The 24,504-nt window shown below is 41.2% G+C and overlaps 1 protein-coding gene and 1 long non-coding RNA gene across 3 annotated transcripts in view; one reads left to right on the top strand and one right to left on the bottom strand.

Moving 5' to 3' along the window:
* The window catches only part of LOC111853372 (receptor-type tyrosine-protein phosphatase C-like), a 30,942-nt gene that overhangs the window by 3,138 nt on the left and 3,300 nt on the right, over positions 1-24,504 (top strand). The window contains exons 2-21 of one of the 2 annotated variants that reach the window (XM_072699424.1): positions 5,879-5,899; positions 6,160-6,384; positions 6,954-7,169; positions 7,490-7,609; positions 7,838-7,954; positions 8,535-8,675; positions 10,245-10,385; positions 12,622-12,833; positions 13,829-13,904; positions 14,030-14,138; positions 14,260-14,297; positions 14,385-14,494; positions 16,032-16,122; positions 16,212-16,282; positions 16,400-16,436; positions 16,890-16,987; positions 19,434-19,559; positions 19,656-19,813; positions 20,216-20,351; positions 23,991-24,140. In XM_072699424.1, coding sequence (XP_072555525.1) covers positions 5,879-5,899; positions 6,160-6,384; positions 6,954-7,169; positions 7,490-7,609; positions 7,838-7,954; positions 8,535-8,675; positions 10,245-10,385; positions 12,622-12,833; positions 13,829-13,904; positions 14,030-14,138; positions 14,260-14,297; positions 14,385-14,494; positions 16,032-16,122; positions 16,212-16,282; positions 16,400-16,436; positions 16,890-16,987; positions 19,434-19,559; positions 19,656-19,813; positions 20,216-20,351; positions 23,991-24,140 — 2,393 coding nt within the window. Of the gene's footprint in view, positions 1-5,878; positions 6,022-6,159; positions 6,385-6,953; positions 7,170-7,489; positions 7,610-7,837; positions 7,955-8,534; positions 8,676-10,244; positions 10,386-12,621; positions 12,834-13,828; positions 13,905-14,029; positions 14,139-14,259; positions 14,298-14,384; positions 14,495-16,031; positions 16,123-16,211; positions 16,283-16,399; positions 16,437-16,889; positions 16,988-19,433; positions 19,560-19,655; positions 19,814-20,215; positions 20,352-23,990; positions 24,141-24,504 lie in introns of both variants that reach the window. The other variant, XM_072699425.1, reaches the window with a different exon arrangement.
* Positions 19,314-23,995, bottom strand: LOC140578454 (uncharacterized). Its single transcript, XR_011982626.1, has 4 exons — positions 23,701-23,995; positions 22,915-23,047; positions 19,740-19,827; positions 19,314-19,460 (listed from the first exon to the last, which is right to left on the bottom strand). It is a non-coding gene; the product is annotated as an uncharacterized lncRNA (long non-coding RNA).

The following is a 24,504-nucleotide window of genomic DNA, read 5'->3' as shown; positions in this document are numbered from 1 at the left end:
TTTGACTTCCTTATAATTGCTTATTCAACAAAATATTTAATTAGTTCATGATATTTAATTTAAAATAAAACACCTTAACACAAAAATGACAATATATTCCTTATAAAACATAAATAGGACTTTAGGTTATACAAATAACTAGTGAAAAAAAGAAAAGAGAGGGAGAAAAGTCTGTAAATAAGGAGCAGTATGTAGATATAACAAAACCATGAGTGAAGAAAGCAGATCATCTGACAGTAAAAGTCACAGAAGCAGATTGGTAATGGATGAGCTATTTTTTATCAGTTGATCCATTTTCCACGATTGCTTGACTTTTGGAGGAACGCAGGGGTCTGGAGCCTGTTACTGATGCCTGGCAGGGAATAACATAGGATGGGCCTCAACCCATAGGCTCCAGACCTTCCCAGCCCTGCATAGGACAATGACTATGGAAAATGGATGGATGGATTTTATTAGCTGTATGAATATCAGTGTGACAATCCCAGGACACCATGAGTTCTCTGTACTGTATAACTGCTTTGAAGCTGAAGTCCCAGGGACATCAAGGTGTGTGTTACAGGTAGCTAAAGCATGACTAGAGGATACTACAACTTGACTGAAATAGTTTGGTTGTGCTTCATTCATAGTATAGATGGTATTAGTTGTTACAACACAGATGGAAATGCTAATTTCTTTCACAACCCACTGGGATCCAAGCGATATTGAAGACCTATTTACTCCAATACATTTAACAAATCCATAAATATTAATTACCAAGCTAACTGGACTTTTGGCAATAGTTTGAATCATTCCTGTTGTTGTAGCTTGAGCTCTCACGACGTTAAATGACATCATGCATTTTTCACCACATATCACATTTTAGTTGTCAAGCTTTACACCTTTTCACTTTACGTATGAGGCAAAGGCTGGTGCTGATTCCTCGCAGAGGAAATTCCCTCTGATTGCTTTTCAAATGGCTGCATTATTAGCAGCTCATCTACATGTGGTCACTGAACTGATAAGGGTAGCGACCAAAGATATTCTTACCGTCTCCTTCTCACTAGCAATGACAGGCAAATTTTCAGTCTAACTTTTAGTTAATTAATGAGGTTTGATTGGGTTGTTACAAAAAACAGTTCAGATCAAGAAACTGCAGATCTTACAGCAATGTATTATATGCAGGATTGGATGAAAATGTATAAAATGCATTGTCTTGATTTATGCTTGTAAACTAACATTGTAAGTCATATCAGTAGATCAGTGAATGACAAATATTTGTGCAAGATGGTGATTAATGTTAGTTTGCTATTAAAGAAAACTCAAAAACGGTACATAGTAAATATACTAAATGACACATACTAAATCCTAAGGATATCACATGTCACCCATGTTAGTGGTAACGTCATTCTTTACAACCCCGAATACATTACCTCATTCCCTCCCCCATGCGGCTTTCCAATGCTGCTGAGCCTCGCCTTGCAGAAAGCGTGCAGCTCGCAGGCTTCCCCTTGAGAACAGACCAAAACCACATCCTGACACCATTTTTTTGTTCTTTAGAAAGACAGGACAGGCGTCCCATTTGCTAATTTGTTTAGCAATAGCAATACATATGCCTAGGGGGCGCTGTCTTCTTTTACACAAATCTTTCTTTTACAAAAAATCCACTAGTTTTCAATAATTATTTCCTGGGGACCTGCTGTCAAAACTCTAACTGAGAAGATTGATTACAGTACCTGATAATCGTTTTCATTTTGATATTTTGTTCAAATGTTTGAAATTATTATTATTCTTTTTTAAAGTAAAATAATACAGATCAAGTTGGAGCCTGTCCTGAGATATTCCCAGCCTTGCGCCCATACCTTCCGGGATGGGATCTGGATCCCCCACAACCCTCGATAGGACAAGCGGGTACAGAAAATGGCTGGATGAATGCATGGATTAATGACACTAATTACAACAATTAGACTGGAATTAAACTCGGTATAAATGTAACTTTGTAGGGATTATATATAGCAAACCTGCCTACTAGACTGAATAAACAGCAAAGTATGTGATTATATCATTTTAAAACACTTTGTGATAAATAAGCAATTAATTATTTTATATATGTATATACTTATCCTTCATAATTCAAGTTTATCATTATTATCTACAATTTTAGATAATTTACTTTTAAATTATAGTTTAAACACAAAAATTTGTATATGGAAGAGCATTAGGGCACCTGTTACATCTGAACACAGGGAAGGAGTGACAATCCATATGCAACCTTTAAGAACCTGAAGGGGGGACTTTATTACAGTACAAAACACACACTTAATCAGAAACAAAAGGGTCAAAACAAGAGGGAGGGAGGAACAACCAGGAGTGACAAAGACTTACCTAAACACAGGGAGAGGCTCAGGGAAAACAGTAACAAAGAAAATTATCACCAGAAAAGCACGAGTGGGAACGAACATGCAGCACTAACATTGACCGACGTTGTAACAGGGCACAGTATCCATCCATCCATCCATCCATCCATTATCTACCACTTGTCTGGGATTCAGGTCGCAGTGGTAGCAGCTTCAGGAGAGATACCCAGACCTCCCTCTCCCCAGCTACCTCTACGAGCTCCTCGGGGAGGACACCGAGGCGTTCCCAGGCTAGCCGAGAGATATAATCCCTCCAGCGAGTCCTGGGTCTGCCCCGGGGCCTCCCCCCTGTAGGACATGCACGGAAAACCTCTCTGGGTAGCCACCCAGGAGGTATCCGAACCAGTTGTTCAAACCACCTCAACTGGCTCCTTTCGACGTGGAGAAGCAGCGGTTCTACTCTGAGACCCCCCCGGATATCTGAACTTCTCACCCTATCCCTAAGGGAGAGCCCAGACACCCTGCGGAGAAATCTCATTTCGGCCGCCTGTATTCTCATTCTTTAGGTCATTACCCATAGCTCATGACCATAGGTGAGGGTAGGGACGAAGATGGACCAATAGATCGAGAGCTTTGCTTTTCGGCTCAGTTCTTTCTTAGCCACGACGAACCGTTTAGGCGCCTGCAAAACTGTAGACGTCGCTCCGATTCGTCTGTCCAGCTCCCGATCTCGCCTACCGTCACTTGTGAACAAGACCCCGAGATACTTGAACTCCTCCACTTGAGGCAGTACCTCTTCCCTGACCTGAAGAGGGCAATCCACCCATTTCCGGCTGAGAACCATGGTCTCAGACTTGAAGGTGCTAATCCTCATCCCCGATGCTTCGCACTCGGCTGCGAACCACCCCAGAGCACACTGGAGATCCCCAGCAGATAAAGCCAACAGGACGACATCATCCACAAAAAGCAGCGAGGCAATCCTGAGGCCACCAAACTTGACACCCTCAACACCCTGGCTGTGCTTAGAAATCCTGTCGATAAATATTATCAACAGAACCGATGACAAAGGGCAGCCCTGGCAGAGCCCAACCCGCACTGGGAACACGTCTGACTTATTACCAGCAATGCGGACCAAGCTTCTGCTCCATTCATACAGGGACCGAATCGCCCCCGGACCCCATACTCCCGAAGCAACCCTCACAGAGCACCTCGGGGAACCCGGTCGTAAGCCTTTTCCAAATCCACAAAACACATGTAGACTGGATAGGCAAACTCCCAGACCCCCTCCAGTACCCTTGAAGGGTATAAAGTTGGTCCAGTGTTCCACGGCCAGGACGAAAACCGCATTGTTCCTCCTGAATCCGAGATTCGACTATCGATCTCACCCTCCTCTCCAGTACCCTGGAATAGACTTTCCCAGGGAGGCTGAGAAGTGTGATCCCCCTGTAGTTGGGACACACCCTCCGGTCCCCATTCTTAAATAAGGGGACCACCACCCCGGTCTGCCAATCCAGTGGCACTGTCCCTGACCTCCACGCACTGTTGAGAAGGCGTGTCAGCCACGACAGCCCCACAACATCCAGAGCCTTTAGGTACTCCGGGTGGATCTCGCCTGGCCACCATGTAGCTCTTTAACCACCCTGACCACCTAAGCCCCAGTAAGGGGCAAGCCTCCCCCAGCACCCTCGGGCTCTGTGCCCTCAGATGTCTCAAAGGCAGTGTGCGTAGATGTATCTGAGGCAGGGTTGAGGAGGTCCTCAAAGTATTCCTTCCACCTCTGGGTGATGTCCCCAGGTGAGGTCAACAGCACCCTCTCCCCACTATAAATAGTAGGAACCAGGAGCTGTTCCCCCTCCTGATAATCCGGATGGTTTGCCAGAACCTTTCTGAGGCCGACCGAAAGTCACTTTCCATGGCCTCACCGAACTCCTCCCACGCCCGGGTTTTTGCTTCTGCGACCGCCCGAGCCGCATTCCGCCTGGCCTGCCGGTACCCGTCATCTGCCTCCAGAGACCCCAGGGGAAATAATTCCTGGTAAGCCTCCTTCTTCAGCTTGACAGCCCCCCTCACCTCTCATGTCCAGAGGGGGTTCGGTGCATTGTGGATCGGGTGGCGGCCAAGGGAGGCCCTGGCGGTCCGATCCCCGGCGGCTGCAGGGCACAATAATAAACCATAAATGGGAGAAAGTGTCAGTAACTGAAACACAAGGCTGAGAATGATTAAGAACAATGGGTTGGCCAGCGGCATCTGCTGGCCAAATGTAAACATTACAGGAGTGGCAGAAACAGATCCTGACACCAATTAAAAGGAAACAAAATTCAAAAAACAATTTGAGACTAAAGTCAAAGTCAAAAGTTTTGATATTAAAGTCAAAATAAACTTTCAAGAAAAAAAGTCAAAAACTTTGATATTAAAGTAGAACGTTTTGAACTTAAAGCTGAATTCTAGGAATAGCAGACATGAGCGAGCATTTCATTTCATGTTCATTCACCTCATATAGAAACTTCACAGTCACTTACAGGTTTCCACCATTTTACCCAGTACCTTTCTCACTACAGGTCAGTCATACCTGTTAAAGCAACATACTTGTTATGCTTTTGGACTTACTGTAAAGACCTTGCATCAGATATCATTTATCTCCTTAATTTCCAGGAGGGAAAACCTTTGTTAGACCTTCAAGCCCCTCAAGCACAGGAACCTCCACACCTGCAATCACTGCAGAAAGCAGCACCCTTGTGGTCACTTTTCAGACTATAGGTTGGGGTTCTCTCTGCAGAGGATGCCTCTCTCTCTAAGGGGGTCCTATAGGTTGGGGTTCTCTCTGCAGATGATGCCTCTCTCTCTAAGGGGGTCCTATAGGTTGGGGTTCTCTCTGCAGAGGATGCCTCTCTCTCTAAGGGGGTCCTATAGGTTGGGGTTCTCTCTGCAGAGGATGCCTCTCTCTCTAAGGGGGTCCTATAGGTTGGGGTTCTCTCCGCAGAGGATGCCTCTCTCTCTAAGGGGGTCCTATAGGTTGGGGTTCTCTCTGCAGAGGATGCCTCTCTCTCTAAGGGGGTCCTATAGGTTGGGGTTCTCTCTGCAGAGGATGCCTCTCTCTCTAAGGGGGTCCTATAGGTTGGGGTTCTCTCTGTAGAGGATGCCTCTTTCTCTAAGGGGGTCCTATAGGTTGGGGTTCTCTCTGTAGAGGATGCCTCTTTCTCTAAGGGGGTCCTATAGGTTGAGGTTATCTCTGCAGAGGATGCCTCTCTCTCTAAGGTGGTCCTATAGGTTGGGGTTCTCTCTGCAGAGGATGCCTCTCTCTCTAAGGGGGTCCTATGGGTTGGGGTTCACTCTGCAGAGGATGCCTCTCTCTCTAAGGGGGTCCTATAGGTTGGGGTTCTCTCCGCAGAGGATGCCTCTCTCTCTAAGGGGGTCCTATAGGTTGGGGTTCTCTCTGCAGAGGATGCCTCTCTCTCTAAGGGGGTTCTTGTGCATTTCTATGTAAATTATTATCCTTCATTCTTTTGTTCCCAAATGGCTTCTCATTGTGCTCTTTTCTCTAACAGGCTCTACACAGGAATCCTGTGGTGAGTTTCAGATGATATGTGACCAAAAATATGTTACTCATATTAAATTTCAAAAGAGCTTGTAAAATAAAAGGAGGAAAATGTCTTTCCAAAAAGATTCACATTTACTCCACCAACATACAGTAATTATTTTTCCATTTTCTACCAACTTTTCCTCATTTATTATACTTCACACGTTATACATCATTACTTGCTTTGATTTCTTCTTGACATTTACAGATCAGTCTCTCAAACTTCTGAATTTTATTTTTGTACTACAGGAAGCTACTCAATTAGTAAAACCCAATATGGCATTTTAGTTACGGTAGACAATGGTCAGTCAAGTACTGTAACATTTTATGATGATGATAATACAATATACAGTGTGGAATTCCCAAATGAAAGAGAAATTTCAGCAAAGCCCTGTACAACCTACAGAAACAGAAAAGCAACTCAAGGATCCTGTACTTTAAAACCACCAGAATCCATCAGAACCAATGATTTAGGTAAGCCTAAGATTAAAGATTTAATTAAAATGACCCCTTTTATGTTCCAGTATTCAGGTTACATTCATTTCTTATGGTTCTTTTGGGCCATCATGTGGCTCAGTCGGCTAAGCCTGTGTGCCTCTCATCAGAAGGTTGCCGGTTCAAACATCTGTGGCTCCTTGAGCAAGGCCCTTAACCCCCAGCTCCCTGGGCACTTTCACGGGTGGCTGCCCTTTGTGATAGCTTGCTTAGAAAGAGCAATTTGAGGGTGGCATAAAAACAATTTCCCCATGGGAATTAATTAAGTGATTATTATTATTTATTAATACTAATGTCACAATGTAATTTAGGTTACAGTATTTGTTCTGCTGTAAATGACATGGTGGCTTAGCAGTTAGCAGTTAGCACTATAGCAGCATTGTGCTTGAAGATTGCATGGGTCCTTTATGACTTTTCCAGTTTCAAATTTCAGGTGAATTTGTGTCTCTGTAAATTGCCCGTAGTGTGCAAGGTTCACTGTGACCTTAATGGGTGTGCAATATGGAAAATGAATTTATGACATTGTTTCGTGTTTTTTTGTCTCTCAGCTGAAAATGATATCAACTTAAGTTTCACAAAAGATTTGTTGTGTTACTCAATGAAATGGAGTATGAGAAATGTAATTCTTACCTATGAACTCAATAAACGAGGCACATTTAATGATACTTGTATTATAATGGAGGAGCAGGATTCTTGCCAAAACCATAAGTTCAGTGTCAAAGCAAAGCGGTGTAGCATCAGCAAAACATATGATGTTGGACCAGGTATGTTTATTTTAATTCTGCCTGTTTGTTATTTGAAATTCTTTCTTGTAATGCAAACAAATCTGAGAAGCCTATAATTTTGTAATGATAAATCATAATATAAGTAATTTTACCTGTTTACATTATAAGAATATTTCATCAATACATAATTGAAACTACAAGAATTTCACACAGTTTAAGTCAGTATTTCACAGAGAAACATCATCCTTCTCAGAAACATCACAAAATGTTTCTTTGATTTCATTCATGATGGACTAATGCTATAATTGCAATTTCTGAAACTTTTTAACGTGTTCAATAAACACAATTTACTTTTGCAGTTATAAAAACCAACTCACTAGAATATACTAGAACCTGGCCCCCAGAAATAAAATGGAAAAATCAACCAGCAACATGCACTGGCATTGAATTTAATTACAGCTGTAAAAATACAAACAAAGGTAACTAAACATAGCCTGTGGCTTTCAAGGTGTAAACATGCAATTATTTTCTGAAACAATACATTCACAAGTCATTCACTAACTTTGTGGAATAAGAATTTAAGATTAATTCTGATTATCAGACAAAAAAGATATTTTTCAGCCTAATCTGAGAGATAAAATCATTTATTTTGGTTGACAAGACACCATAAAGTTTACAGCAAAATTTATATATATATTTTAAATCAGAAGGGAGTTTCAGCCTTGACCAGCTGATACCACAGCATAAGTACACCTGCACTGCAAGAGTAACTTACAAGGAGTACATCATCACTGTTACAGATATAACAGTGGACACCTGGTGTGGTAAGTACTAGTTGCACTATTTGAACGGTAATTTTCTACGACCTGTTTCCAGTTACTTAAGTCGTATTTTAAGAGCAGAAGGAATGATCAGGGTTGGCTCAGTGGTTCACACTGCTGCCTCACTCCTCTGGGACTGTGGTCAAAGTCTCTGCTCAGGCTCCATGTGTGTAGAGTGTGCATGTTCTTCCCATGTTGTCATCAGGTTTTCTCTGCATACTCTGCTCTCCCGCTGCACACAGTCCAGAAACATACTGAGGTTAACTGGAGATACCAGTTTGCCCATAGGTGTGAATGTGTGTGTGAATGGTGTGTGTAAGTGTGCCCTGCAATGGGTTGGCACCCCATCCTGGGTTGTTCCCTGTCTTACGCCCATAGCTTCTGGGATAGGCTCTGGACCTCCACAACCCTCATTTGGACAAGTGGGTACAGAAAATGAATGGAATGATCAGAAACTGCATTAAATAGAAACAATGGAAATGTTTTATTTAAAGACTAAAATTTAAACTGAAATTGAAAAAAAATGCAGCACTTCAAAAAAGTTAAAAATAATAGTGATAAGTGTCTCAAATTTTCTTCCTAGATATAAACATAGACCTGGACAATAAGACAGGAAATACTTCTGTCCAGCTCATGTTGAACAGAACAAGCACACAGTGTCCTCTGCTCCTGGATAGTCTTACTTTTGAAAGTTGCATAAAAGAACAAGGTAACCAAACACAAGGTAAGTTTTAGTAATTCTGCTTACAAATTCTGCTTACTCAGTCATCACAGAAATAATACATAAGCTGCTTTAATGGGCTGCCCAGTGGGAACCACGGTGGCGACATTCCTCCGGGGTTTTGGGCTCTATCCCTCCCCTGCTGTCTGTGTGCAGGTAGTATGTCCCATGTTTGTGCTGATTTCTTTTTGAAATGCAATTTATTTAGGTATGTTTGTATCTATAAATTGCCCATAGATAGTGTGTGTGCCTCTGCCTCGTACCCTGGGCATCCTGGGATATGTTCAGGCTTACTGTGAGCCTGTACTAGATACTGTATAGAGAATAGATACTGAATAGAGAATAGATACTGTATAGAGAATAGATACTGAATAGAGAATAGATACTGCATGCGTAGACTCAGCTGGGCTTCTTCAAATATACAATCCAATCAGATTTTTTTTGCTGTTCACATTGATATTCAGTATTACTCTGCAGTTGTTATTAATTATAAAATTAATTATTTACTATGCAGGCTGTCATGACAAAAAATGAAATATACAAGGGCAGGCATCAGGACACCAAAATGGGACTTTACTGGACCAATACAGGAGCAGGGAAACAAACAGAACCACGAAGGGTTGTACTGGGAAGACTAGAACTTGGAAGGGCACAGGCAACAGAAGGACTGACGTTAATGACCAAACTGGGGAACACAGGACTGGGAAGCACTTATACACATGACTAACGAGGGGCTGACACAATGCAGATGGGGGCGGTTAGCACAATAGGACTGGGCATAACGAGCAAGACACACCTGGGGAGAATTAGAAGGGAGCCGGAGGGCCAGCAGCGACCCCTGCTGGTCATACCAGGAAATGGACTGGACAGGTCATGACCAAGCTTTTTAAATCTTTTTCTGTTATAAAATTAGTTAAAACACCAACTGCAACAAATTCTGTTACATGTAATTGTTACAATAATAACTCACATTGAGATATGATAAAAGAAAAAAAAAACAACCCGCTTTGCAGCTGAGGTATGAGGAATTATAAACCAAACTCAAAAACAGGACAGAAAACAAAAGGACCATCAGAGGACTAAAAAGGCAGGTGAAGAACATGGAGATTAACTAAGGTACAAATGGAAAGCAAAGGCACTCAACCAACCAACCAACCAACAAACACAAACAAACAAACAAACAAACAAACAAACAAACAAACAAACAAACAAACAAACAAAGTCAAGAACAAGGGACACAGCAAATACAAAAACCCCAAAGCAAACAAGGGAAGAGCAGGCACATACATACACTGGTGAATGAGAGCTAAATGAGGGACAGGTGTAGGCCATTACTAATTAATCAAACACTAAGGACTCAAACACTAGTAACGGACGTGGGAGGTGTGGTGGTGCAGTGGAGCACTAGGAGCGGGACGGCAGCGACACCTGGAAACAGGAGAACGGCAATCAGGACAGGACAGGGCAGGAACCGATCCTGAGAAATGACAATATGGAAAGAAGAATAAAATAGCAAAACTACTTTTACTTTGTTTATTTGTTTACTTGTTTTGTCACTCGTTGATTTTACAGAAAAGTGCCAGAAAAACCATGGAATACATCATTTCACAGGCCTAACTCCATACACATATTATACATTCTCTGTGACAGCCTTGTACTATGGAACACTTCTAAAACCAACTGCGGAAAAAACTATCCAGACCCTTCCTGGCAGTGAGTATTCTGCTTTCTGTGTTGTATTCTGTCTTTTATTTTTATTACAGATTACTCAGCTTAAGGGTTTGGTACAGTGACATCCCATCTTCAGGACTGGGAATGTGATTCTCATCCCAGCTCCTTTAAGTGGAGTTTGCATGCTCTCCTTGTGTTGCCTGGATTACCTCTGGCTAATCTGGTTTCCTACAACAGTCCGATAGTATGCAGTTAGGAAAACTGGTGCCTGTACATTTCCTATAGTGTGTGAGTGTGTGTGCAGTCTGATAGGCTGGTATCCTGTCCAGTCTGTATCCCTGCCTTGTGCTACTTGGGATAGGCTCAGGGCTCCTCAGCAACCCTGACATGGATGGATGGATGAGTCAGAATCTATAGCAATTGCATGTCAAAAGATGGAAAATGTGAATTGGACAATTTAATGCAGATTCCATAATTCTAAAATTTGCATCAAATATATTGAATAAAAATTAGTGGATGTTCCAGGAAATTCACCCCAAGGTCAGACTATGCAATGCTCAGAGAAACTTCAAAAAACCCAAGAGCTACATCTCAGGCTCTACAGGCCTCAGGTAGCATGTTACTTGTTATAGTTCATGACAGTACAATTACAACAATACTGACAAGTCTGTTGTTTAGAAGGGATTCCAGGTGAAAGCCTCTGCTCTCAAAATGGAACATAGCAACACAGCTTTAGGTTTGCATCTGAACCACCCTCAAGACTTCTGGAACAACGTCCTTTGGACAGATGAGACCAAAGTGGAAATGTTTGGCCATAATGCACATCATGTTTGGTGAAAACCAAGCATAGAATGTCAGCATAAACACCTCATACCAATTGTCAAGCACAGTGGTGGAGGGATGGGTTTGTTTTGCAGCCACAGGACCTGGGCACCTTGCAGTCATTGAGTCTGACCTTGAACCTAAGTACCGCTGAGTCAAATGTGAGGCCATCTGTCCAACAGCTAAAGCTTGACTGAAATTGAGTCATGCGACAGCACAGTGATCCCAAGCACACCCGCAAATCTATAACTGAATGGCTGAAAATGAAAAGAATCAAGGTGTTTCAATGGCTCAGTCAAAGTCCAGACCTCAGCCTGATTGAAATGCTGTGGCGGGACCTTCAGAGAGCTGTGCATAAAGAAGTGGCCACTCCGTGAATAACCCTGCTGAACTCTGGTTTTGATAAAAAATGAGAAACAGTGCTTCAGAACCTGGTGAAGATAGAATTCCTGCCCAGTACCTGTCATCACTAGGTTTAACCCCCTTCCCTTTGATTTGTTCATCATTGGGTTTCTCATTGGTTCTTGTTGAATTTTCCACACTTGGCTTCTCCATTTTGGTTTGGTTAAATAATGACATGGTGGAATCTACTGTGTGTTGTTTCACTGACATTAGATATAAATAATTTTAGGACCTGGTAAGGACCGGATGGTTTTTTTATTGTCCTGATATGTAAAACCATAGAACTGAACACACGACTAAATCCATCAATCTAAATCCACCACTAAATCCTAGTCAGTGTAGCCGAAGGACCTGGAGCTTATCCTATGCAGAATAGATAACAAGACAGGGGTACGTCCACGCTATTGCAGGAGATATACAGTATCAGTCAAAAATGTGGATGCACGTACCCATAGAAAGGTGCTCTATTCTCTACATCCTAAAATAATTATTAAAACATCAAAATTATCAAATAAAATATGGAAATATGGAATTTACTGACCAGAAAAGTATTAAACAAACAAAAAAATTTGTTGGGGGGCAGGGGACCAGATTTGTGGGTTGGACTCAGAAGGTTGCTGGTTCAAATCCCCAAGTCAACAGAGTGATACCACCATTGGGCCCTTGAGCAAGGCCCTTAACCTCAGTGTTCCATGGATGGGCTGGCCTTACTTTCCCCTCCACACCAGTTCCATGAGGTGGCCACCTGGGATGCTGTGTTTAGGTCAGGTGTGACACTATCACTGTCCTTTGTGGGCAACGTGGCATGTCCACATTTTTGACTGGTACTGTATTCGCATACATATTCATACTTTATAGGCAAATTAGCATTTAGCTGCAGGAGGAAACCTACGTAAACACAGAATCATTCAGTCGCCTGGGCTGGAGGTGTGAGGCGACAGTGATACTCAATGAGTCACTCTGCCACCCAAGTGTGTCAAAGGATAATTCAAAATAATTTTTTATGTGGTTGTTTTAATTTCGGCATTAAAAGTGTGTTTTCATTTTTTTACAGAACCGAAAGGGACCGTGGAAATTCACACTGTAGAAACAAGTCATAATTCCTTCAATGTTTCTTGTGAATTTAAAGGAAAAATGTATGGTCCTCAAGAGGAGTTCAAAGCAACAATACGAAGGATAGGTTATGATACAGAATTTCCCAAAACATTTGAAAGATGCCAGTTTTCCTTTACAAATCTTTATTATTTATCATCATACAATGTGACGGTATTGTTTTCTATCATAGTTCTATTATATTTTATGATGTTTCACTTTAATTTCTGACCTGAATATGTTATGTAATTCAGAGTAGAGCAAAATATCTTAACAAAGACAAAATAATAATTGATTGTACTCAGGGTATGATGTACATACAGTAATTTAAATGTATATATTATTTCAGGTATTTTATTGACAATGTTGGTAACCTTTTTGGTGTCTGGTCTCACAGAATAATGTGAAATACTCTCAGTTACTAACCCATATGAAATACTTTCCTGATAAAGGATATCCAATGTGTCTTTGCTAAAAAAAAATCATTCTTTAGATTCCAATAGCTAAACATGTCAAAAGCCCAATTCTTAAAACTTTTTTCCTCAAGTCCAAATTTTTTGTACTCTTCATGTCCATGTGACCTGACCACTGGAAACACTAACAGCGGTACTCCTACAGATAAATCATGACCAACAGTAAAAGATAACTTGACACAACAGTGTAGCTCATTAAAACATTCTAAAAACACCTAGCCAGTCAATGGTAGTTCTATGCATAACCACAATCCTTAAACAGCAACTGCTAGCACTATAGACAGCAAGTGCAAGCGACATGTTACAGGATAAGAATTTTAGCTGGATGTTTTAATTACTCATTGAAACAGTTGCACAGTTTCAAACTTGAGTTAGCATTATGTCATATATTTCAGTGTAAATAATAACCAGTTTGTGCAATTAAGTACAATGCAAAACTTAACTAGAAGTCTCACTGGCAGACTTACATGCAATATAACACATACAATCCTTTCTAAACTAGCTGTCATTCTACTTAAACGATTCTCTTCCATTTTTAACATTTAAGAATGTTTGTAGGATGCAAAGTTTAAATTAAGTTGATGACTGAAAAGTTCTCTATTATTAGAAGAAAATCTTTTTTATAAGAAAATATCAACCTGGCTTACTGTATATTAAAGTGCATTTATTGTTTTAAAATAATCATCTTATTTTTAGGTTGAAGTGTTCAATGGCCATTTTTACAGTGATGCTGAAACAATTCCCAACAGTTCCAAAGAATTTCGTACTAAATGTAAGTATTATACAACTTACACCTCGAACAGCAAGCATGCCCTCCATTCATTAAATACTGCTGTCTGATTAATGCGCAGGTGGAATGGAATGGTGACATTGTGTTGATTTTGTTTTGTTTTCCAGATAACGATAAAGCTGTAGCTGGATTCCTGATATTCTTCCTCGTTCTTTTGCCTCTGGCCCTCCTGTTTGTTATGTATAAGATTTATGCTCTTCATAAGAAGAACTCATAGTAAGTTCTGACACACACACCATGCACTGTATTAACATGTTAAAAAAAATGTGTACCACAACATAAAAACAATTTTATTATTTTAGCAACATTTTACAGTTGCTTCTTTAATCTCTTTCAGTGAAACATGCAATGAGGAGCTCGATGTCCTGGCCAAGGGTAAGACATTTTTGGGATTATGTGATCAGGGGTGGACTTTATGGAAAGCAGCAGATTTTATAAACAGTTTCCTCCTAAACTCCGTAGATGAAGATAAGAGCCTGCTGAATGTGGAGCCCATTAGAGCAGAGCTCCTACTCGATACCTTCAAGAAAAAGATTGCTAACGAAGGCTGCCTTTTCCTGGCTGAATTTCAGGTGAATCGTTGGGCTTTCTCACTCACCCCTTTATCTAGGGATAAGGATAGCTTATTTTTCCCTAAATTTGTCTTCTACAGAAATTCACTGACACCATTTTCAGTAAATAGAATAAAAAGGACTTTGGGGGTGGGGAGGGGGCGCCAGCATACATCTATAGACTGCATTTAGCATTCTGCCAGAGAAGTCTAATATTTTCTTGCACATGTCATATTCATTAAATATATTTTTATTATATTTACAAAACGGCTTGCCTGATACATTTTAAATACATTAACATTTAAATCCACCAATATGCATTGAAGCATCTGAATAAAACAACCCAGAAAGCTCTTTCTCTCACACATATACATACACAGACACACATGTAGTCCCAATAAGCTGCTTTATACCACAGCTTTAGCAAATACAGTGGTACCTCAGAACTCGAACTTAATCCGTTCAGAACTCCGGATCGAATCCTAAAAAGTGATCGAATTTTCCCCATAAGAAATAATGGAAAACCAAAAATTACACCTAAATCATTTTTTTTTTTTTTTGGCATTTAAACACAAAATGAACCGGATAAAACAAGAAGAGCATATACTGTACCAAACACATCTAAGGACATTTATCAAAACAGTAATTTGTAAAGTAAGAAAATAAATGTATCCAAACAATGTGTAAAGTTAAAAAAAAAAAAACGTGTCCTGCCCTGATCGTCCGCTCCTTCCGTGTGCCACGCCCCCTCGTTAACCCAGTGTGGAATCCCCGTGTGATCAGCTGTTACTTTTTGTTGTCATTAGTCCTCTGTATTTAGTCCGCGTTTCAGTTTGTTTCCCCAGTCTGGTCATTGTATTGTCCGTCTGCGTTTTGCCTGCCTTACCTGTAATTAAACCCATATTCCCCGATACCCTGACGTCTGTGCCTTTGTCTCCGTTCCGTCCCCACTCGGCACGACAATATTATTGTCATTAAATGTATTAATGGTTTATTATTAATCTTAAAAGAATTAATAAGAAATCTTTGTTTTAAAATGTATTTTATTATATTATAATAATTATTGTCACTGTCTATCATTGTCTAAATATATTTTTACTGTCTAAATATATGTAGGCCTATTCAGTTAGTGTAAACATGCACGGTGCTGTCACAGCGAATGTGAGGCTGAGACTGAAACATTACCCTTTGTTTCCGCTGAGAGATGTGCTGCGTGTCCCGCACGTACAAGTTATCTTAGGTCGGCGTTCACGGTTTGACTTCTGAGATTCAGATCGAGTACTAGGTAATTTTTTTCCAAACTTTTAAGAAATTCGAGTTCTAATGAGTTCGAGAACTGAGCTACCACTGTACAGTTTGCACACTAATTTCATTAGTGGTACAAAAATTTTGCTTAATTAAATATATTATTATAAAAAGCTATGTGACTTTGTAAATAAGCAGTCATTCTCATCAGTAGCCTGACCAGATGATCTATCCTTATAGGGACTATATTTTTAGTGGAGACAATACTCTCCACCACCCTACAACTAACACTGCGATTTTCTCATTTTATCAGAGCATTCCTGTAGTATATAGAAAGTTCCCCATGAAAGAAGCCAGGAAGCACTGCAATCAGACCAAAAACTGCTACATTGATATCCTGCCATGTGAGTACATCAGTCGTATTTAACTTTCAACAGCCATAAAAGGGGCTAGAACTCTACACTGACTAAATGTGTCATTTGTTTACTGTCAGATGACAAGAATCGTGTCCAGCTGTCCTCAAGTGCTCATGGGTCGGATTACATCAATGCCAGCTTCATAGATGTGAGACAAGTTCAATATCTGTCTGTCTATCTATCTGTCTGTCTATCTATCTACAGTATCTATCTATCTATAGATGTTGTCACACATATAAGTATAAGAACTTATTTTTGTTTGTAGGGATACAAGGAACCAAAGAAGTACATTTCTGCGCAAGGTACAGATATTTGAAGAACTATTATGTATTTCTGAGATTAAGACCTCTGTGCATTCCAATAGCTAATAAATGTCATTCATGCATCCATTCTTTCAGTCCTCTTACAAACGCTTAAATCGGACAGGATCATAAGAAGGACCTGGAGACTATTCCAGGAAGTGTAGGTTACCAGCTAGGCAAGGGACCACCCCAGATGAGATGCCAGTCCATTGCAGGGCATATGCACTCACTTCCATATATTTTTAATGATCAAGTAACAAGCAAAAACACCAAAACTAATCTCCAGGGCCAATGTCAGAAGAAGCAGCTGGCTTCAATTAACTACTAAATAAACTGGTACAGTTTAATCCCCATGATTCTGTACAGGATAAATTGTGGTGAGATGGATGAATGGGTGATGTAGGCTTCATGCACTTCAATTACCCATAATACACATGCATTGTAACTTTCAAGGGCCTACGAATGAGACTGTGGCTGATTTCTGGAGAATGGTGTGGGAGCAGCAGTCATCTATAATCGTCATGGTGAACCGCTGTGAAGAAGGAAAGAGGGTAAGCGGAGTAGATACATAATGATCTAGTGTTCTAATGTACTGGTAAATGCAAAACCCATATATGTGTATATGCTACTCTACTGTTCCATGCTGTCTTTATCATATCCTCTGTTGTTGATGTGTGATAATGGTGTTTGTGCTATATTCTCTATTGTGTAATTACTGTGACAAGTGTAAAATGTGATGGTAATTCATCTGGAATGTACAGTGTTGTAAAAAAATAATTTTCTCCATGGAGACAAAGTCTAAAGTCAATTGTCGACCTCCCTGCCTGTGATGCTGCTGGTTATCACTGGCAGTGAGCTGTTACAGTTGTTTTCTATTGCTTTGGCACATTTCTCATATGACAGCTAACATCTGCAAAGTAACAAGTGTGATCCCCTCACCATAATGTCACTTCTAGACAGCAGAACATCATTTCTCATTGCTTCACACAAATTTCCAAATGATTTAGTACATGTACAGTATGCAAACTGTTATTTGCAATTGTCATTATTTGGCACAGTTTTCAGTTGCCTTAGTCATGTTAATGAAAATAGATTATGTAGTTTCCCACTGTGAAAACTGTAAAACTATGTAATAAGTATATATGTATGTGATCGTTGTGTTAGCAACCACATGCAGAACAGCTGACCAAGCATTCAAAATGATTAAAAATTATATCCCATCAGCTACAGGGATACAGCATTGTTGTGTTTTTGGTTCTCACAGTACACTGTTTTGTTGCTATTTTGTTGTTCTTCTATTGCCATTTTGCTGTTTTATGTAATACAGAGCTGTGTGACTTTTTCTTTGTCCTTAACATGAATAAGTATCAATTTGCTAATGAAGAATGATCAATCAGTGACAATGAGAAAATAGGAGCTACTTTGGACTATCATTCAGAAGGAGCTCAAGAGCATATATACTTACACTGGCATTTTGACAATATATCTAAGCATTTTGACTTTCATGGTTAAAATGTTGCTGATTGACTTTTCATTTTGGGGGCGCTGACTAATTCATTGGTGGAATTATTTGCTTTTGAGACCAGACTTATACTTGTTTTGGGTAAGTTACAGGCTTTTGCAGCTAAACCATAGTGTTGTCCTATATGCATGAACTCATCTGAAAAAAGCTCTTATAGTCTTGAGAATGTTCAATTCAGTTCAGTTCAATGATTTTTTATTGTCATGTGTACAAGTACGAGTACCGTGTACAATGAAATGCTTGCTTGCATGTGCTCCTGCAGACTGAACATAGACAACAAGACAGATAGACAACAGGATGACAAGTGAATGAATGATAAAGTGAATTATAAATAAGTAAATAAATAAGACCAAAATCACAGGAATAAACAGAGACAGAGACAGAAATATATGTGTGGGTAGCAGTGGAGGTGACACAAGGTCACTGATTGTTCATGACTCTGATTGCAGTTGGGTAGAAACTGTTCCTGAACCTGGAGGTGCACGTCTGAATGGACTTTAGCCGCTTCCCAGATGGGAGGAGGGTGGAAAGTGACAGTGCAGGGTGGCTGGGGTCCCGCCTGATACAGTTCACTTTCCTGAGACAGCGTGTGGTGTGGATGTCATGGATCGCAGGGAGCTGTGTGCCCGTGATCTTCTGTGCTGAGTTCACCACACGCTGCAGAGCTCTGTTGTCCTGAACAGAGCAGCTGCTGTCAGGATGGATTCCACAGTACACCTGTAGAATCTGCACAGGGTTCTGGGGGACATCCGGGCTTTCCTCAGTCTCCTGAGGAAGTAGAGGCACTGTTGTGCTCTCTTAACTATTGCCACAGTGTGACTTGACCATTTGAGGTCATCAGTGAGGGTGACTCTGAGGAACCTAAAGCTGCTGACCTGCTCCACAGCCTCCAATGTAGATGGGACTGTGCTCTGTTGCCTGTTTGCAGAAATCCACAATAATCTCCTTAGTATTGTTGACGTTGAGGGAGAGGTTGTTGTCCTGACAACATTCTGCCAGGAGTCTGACCTCCTCCCTGTAGGCCGTCTCATCGTCTTCGCTGATCAGACCTATTACGGTGGTATCGTCAGCAAACTTAAGGATGGTGTTGGAGCTGTACTTAGCTACACAGTCATGGGTGTAGAGAGAGTAAAGCAGGGGGCTCAGCACACTGCCCTGCGGGGTGCCAGTGCTCATGGTGATGATGGGGCAGGTTTTTCCACCAATACGCACTGGCTGAGGTCTGTCGGTGAGGGAATCCAGTACCCAGTTGCACAGTGAAGAGCTAAGCCCCAGATCCAAGAGTTTAGTGATGAGCTGGGATGGAATGACGGTGTTAAATGCAGAGCTGTAGTTAAGTATGTTTAAGTTTAAGTATGTTTAATTAAATGTGTTGCTAAGAAGCATCAGCTAGTACTGTAGGTACTTTTTGAAAACTATCCATGCAGTGTGTTGAAAAATTGGCACAACACTTTGCTATATTCTTCACTTTCTAGGTCCAGTGTGCTCAGTACTGGCCATCCCTGTATAGAGAGACAGAGATTTTTGAAGACTTCATCGTGAAAATCAACGGAGAAGACCACTTTCCAGAATACATAATTCGACGCCTGAGTTTTACCAATGTAATTGCTTACTAATTTGAACTATAATTAAAGTATAGAAGTTACACATTGTATAAAGGACAAAAGTGAAGTTTTTGATTTTTGACATATTTACAGAAGAGGGAAGAATTCTCAGAGAGGGACGTGACCCACATCCAGTTCACCAGCTGGCCTGATCATGGGGTTCCTGGGGAACCTCACCTTCTTCTCAAGCTGCGTCGACGTGTCAATTCTTTCCAAAATCTCTCCAGTGGACCCATCATTGTTCATTGCAGGTGAAAGGTTATAACTAAAACGTAACACCTGTGAAAATAAATCAATGAAGTAACAATTACAATGGCAAATGGGTCCGATTTTTCAACAGCTCTGTCATTCAATCCAATGCCCTTAACCCTTGCATTTCAATGATAGCATGGCTTGGAAGCTTGAGTGAGAATTTATGAACAAATTTTTTTGCTAGTAATCCAAATTATTGTGCTGCAGTGTACAATCTGTTTTGAGAAATGCACAAGCAGTTGAGAGAACCTCAAGACTGTTAAGAGAAATTGTTCAAAGCAACCAAGAAAAACTGCAAACACATTCCACCATGTTTAAAATAATTTAATAGAACTTTACGGAACTCTCCCTAAAACTTTGCACAATGCATTTTAGTTATGTTTGTTTTGGCTTCTGTTTAGTGCTGGAGTGGGACGCACAGGGACCTATATTTGCATTGACGCCATGATGGCGCAACTGGAAGCAGAAGGAGAGATGGATATTTATGGATCTGTGGTCCAGCTCCGACGTCAGCGGTGCTATATGGTGCAAGTGGAGGTAATGGCAGTACAAAATTCCCAGTTGATTTAGGAAATAATACGTTTGCCGTTTCTAATAGTAGGTGGACTTTCCTTGTATCCTTGTACAGGGTACTTCTATGTAGTTAATGAAATATCAGTGCAAATAAATAAAAATACTGAGAATGATATTATATCGCAATATTAAGGATATACAATAAGGATAATGGTACTCTGCACGTGGATTGGGAAGAACAGGGCCGCTCCATGGAGCCAGGCACAGGGGGTGGGGACTGGCGGGGAGTTTGTAGGCAAGTGGCTGATGGCCAAGCAGGGGGTGGATGCTGGGGGGGGAGTTTGTAGGTGAGTGCCTGATGGCCAAGTCTCTGTCCATGGGGTCCAGCTAGGCATCTAGGCATAGCTTGAACCAATTACATGGGCCCACCCTCCCGCTGGGGTGGGGGGAGGTATGGGGGTCAGTTCAATGTTGATTGGGTAGCAGTCAAAGGCAGGGGCCTTGGGGGGGGGGCGATTTTCGGCTACCAAATATGGCTCTAGTGTTGGAATGTAACCTCTTTAGTGGAACAGGAGCCTGAGCTGGTGTGGGAGGTAGAGAGATACTGACTAGATGTAGTTGGGCTCACCTCAGTGCACTGTTCCAGATTTGGAATCAGCTTCCTAGAGAGGGGCTGGACTGTTTTCCACTCTGGAGTTGCCCATGGTGAGAGGCACCGGGCAAGTGTGGGTCTACTTATAGCCCCATATTTTGGCGCCAGTACATTGGAGTTCTTCTTGGTGAACAAAAGGGTCACCTCCCTTCAACTTCGGGTCAGGGGATGGGCTCTGGCTGTTGTCTGTGCTTCTGCACCAAACACCACTTTGGAGGATCCAGCCTTCTTGGAGACCTTCAAAAGAAGTTTTTTAAATTGGACTGTTCTGCCAAATTTTTATTCTTTTTTATCAATGGACACTTATGCTAATTAGCCATGTGTAAACATACCCAAACATTTGTAAATTATGTATATTTTGATATGGTTTGCTATATAGTACGGCTATTGAAAACATCAATGCTGTAATTGAATGTTATGCATCAATTAGGGGCTGGAGTGTTGTAGCTATTTTTTCCTCACAGGAGCTATGTAAGAAAGTAACTATGTAACAAAGTAACTATGGAACAAAGTAAGCATGTGAGTGCATATAATAATATGGTTACTAAATAATGAAGTTGTTTATGGGAGAGCTTAGTTATGTGCAATTTTTTATTGACCACTTCAACTTCAAGTTATATTGTTTTGAAATAATTTTAGTTTCGTTGAAACATAATAATGATTAGTTTCATTAATATACTTTTGGACCAATAAAGAAGCTTACAGTATATAAGTATGGTCTGGTGAAGTGCGTACAAAAATGACCATGATCTCAAGCTTTCCAAGGCTTTTGTTTGGATTAAAAGGCCGATACACCTTGGATGGGGTGCTAGGTCACAGTTTGACAAAACTGGTCACCCAACTTTCACTTTCTTTTTGTTTCACAAATCAAATAGGTGAATCTTACAGTATTGTGTGTGCTAAATTCAAATATGTAATCAGAATTTACCCATCATGCAATGATTTTAAGTGACACACAATTAAACCTTATACTGCATGTATATTTACAGTATATGTGCATGGTGGAAGTGACTCATCTTAGAGGTAGAAGTGTTTGATTTCCTGCTGTACTTGGCCTTAGGAACATGCCTCTTAAAAGTCCAGCAGAGGTCAGCCAGAATACTGAAATTGCACTTGACATTGTTTTTATTTATCAGAGAAAGGGTGCAGGACCATCTCAACATATCCAAACATGTTACAGCCCGCAAACTCTGGCAAAACAGACTTACAGTACATTGTGATCTCCTGTAAAGTCCTACAAATCTTCAGAAATAGAAATACAATTATTTTTCTTAAACTACTCTTAAATCTACATTCTTAATAAGTAATTATATAGTATCTATAGCCTAAAAATGACAACACTGAAATTCTATTGGTGAGAGCAAAATTCTGAGTGCATTTTTTAAATCAGCATTAAAAAGTTCATAAAAGACACCCTGTAGTTGCTGATTTTACAATCATTGTAACAGAATTGGCCGTTTCTCAAAACCCTTATGCGACTTCTATGATCAGAATCTCAAAATCTATCTGGCAGAACAACAATTATACAGGTAACAAAAACCTTATATCAGAATCAGAATCACGTTTATTGGCCAAGTGTGTGTGTGGCACACACAAGGAATTTGTTTCCGGCAGTTTGTACACCAGTGTGATCGATTTTGTAATGGTATTGTCAGACCTGCAACCGCATGTTTTGGTCACTTGGGTGAAGAGAGAAGCTGAGCTGTCAACTGATCCCCTGGTGATGAGTTGCATCAGATGGCGGGGGAGATGCCAGACAGACCTGTTAGACCCAAATACATAGTGAGGGTGTGCTGGGAGGGTCTGGCAGAGGGCCATGTCCAGAAGATCTTCAATTCGCTCCTCTGGCAGAACTTCTCTTGCATCCCGAGGGAGCCTGGAAAGATTGAGTCCAAATGCTGTGGAGCTGTGGCTGTAAGGATGTTAGTACTGTACCTGCCGTGGTGACAATTCTCAGACTCGGTGGTTGACATCAGCAGTAAGGGGAGCTATCAGGCTGAAGACGGAGGCCTTCCGAACTTGTTTAGCTTGCAGGACTCTGGAACCAGCTCATCAGCTCCCTGTATAACTGGAGCGAGAGTTTTTCAGCAGTAAGTCAGACTGCCAGTGGGTTTTTTAACTCAGGGCTGTCCTTTGTCACTGATTCTGTTCATTACTTTTATGGACAGAATTTCTAGGTGTAGTCAAGGGACGAAGGGGTTTCAATTTGGTGGCCTCAGGATCGTGCCTTTGCTTTTTGCAGATGATGTGATCCTGGTGGCTTTGTTGAGCTGTGACCTGTGATATGCACTGGGACAGTTTGCAGCTGAGTATGAAGCAGCCTTGATGAGGATCAGTACCTCCACATCGGAGGTCATGGTTCTCAACTGGAAAATGGTGGACTGCCCTATCCTGCTGGGGGATCGGTTACTACCTCAGTGGAGGAGTTTAAGTATTTCAGGGTCTCATTCACGAGTAAGAGAAGAAAGGAGAGGGAGACTGACGGGCAGATATGTGGAAAGTCAGCAGTAATGCTGAGGTGTTATTGCTATGTACTATTCTGTTGTGGTAAAGAGAGAGCTGAGCCAGAAGGCAAAGCTATCGACATTCCTATCCTCATCTATGGTCACGACCTTTCGGTAGTGACCAAAAGAATGAGAGTGAGACACTAGTGGAGGAAATAAGGCTCAGCCTTAGAGAAGGGATAAGGAGCTCAGACATTTGGGCATTTGTCAGGGATACCTGCTGGACGGCTCCCTGGGGAGGTATTTCGGATATGTCCAACCGGAGGGAGGCCCTGGGGCAGACTCAGGACACACTGGAGAAATTATATCTCTTGGCTGACCTGGGAACAACTTGGTATCTCCTGGAGGAGCTGGAGGAGGTGGCTGGACAGAGGGAGGTCTGGGCATCCCTACTTAAACTGCTGCCCCCACAGCCTGGCCCTGGATAAATGGTAGAGAATGAATGAATATGAATGAATGAGAATGATATAGAATTCTGACACTGTTGGTGGATGTTTCCTGTGGCAGGCCCAGTATATCTTGATCCACCAGGCTCTCCTTGAACATACTCAGTTTGGTGACACTGAGATCCCTCTCTCTGAAATGCACTGTACACTGAAGACATTGAGGCAAAGGGATTCGGATTCTGAACCCACTCTTTTGGAAACTGAATTCCAGGTCAGTCAGCCACACAGCAGAAGACCAGTATTAATGACTACAGCTTCATTCTGAAGCTTGTGTTTGTATTATGGAGTGAAGCGAATGGCAAGAGGGAGATAAGCAGCCATTTTTATCCAACAATGATGTACAATTTTACCTTAAATAAGTTTATAAAAAATATACCACTGTAAAATACAGCCCTGGAAAAAATTAAGAGACCATTGTATATTTTAAAATAAATTCACATTCTTAAATCCCAGTTTAATTATGGTTCTGCTGGCTGAAGACTACGCTGAGCATCAGGATGCTTCAAGGTTCAAAATTTCTAAGACAGCAGTACACAAGAGTAAGGTGAAGCAGGAGACACTGGGAACAACCAGAA

Source organism: Paramormyrops kingsleyae, chromosome 15 (assembly GCF_048594095.1).
Source record: "Paramormyrops kingsleyae isolate MSU_618 chromosome 15, PKINGS_0.4, whole genome shotgun sequence".
NCBI lineage: Eukaryota > Metazoa > Chordata > Actinopteri > Osteoglossiformes > Mormyridae > Paramormyrops > Paramormyrops kingsleyae.
This window is presented reverse-complemented; position numbering and strand designations above follow the sequence as displayed.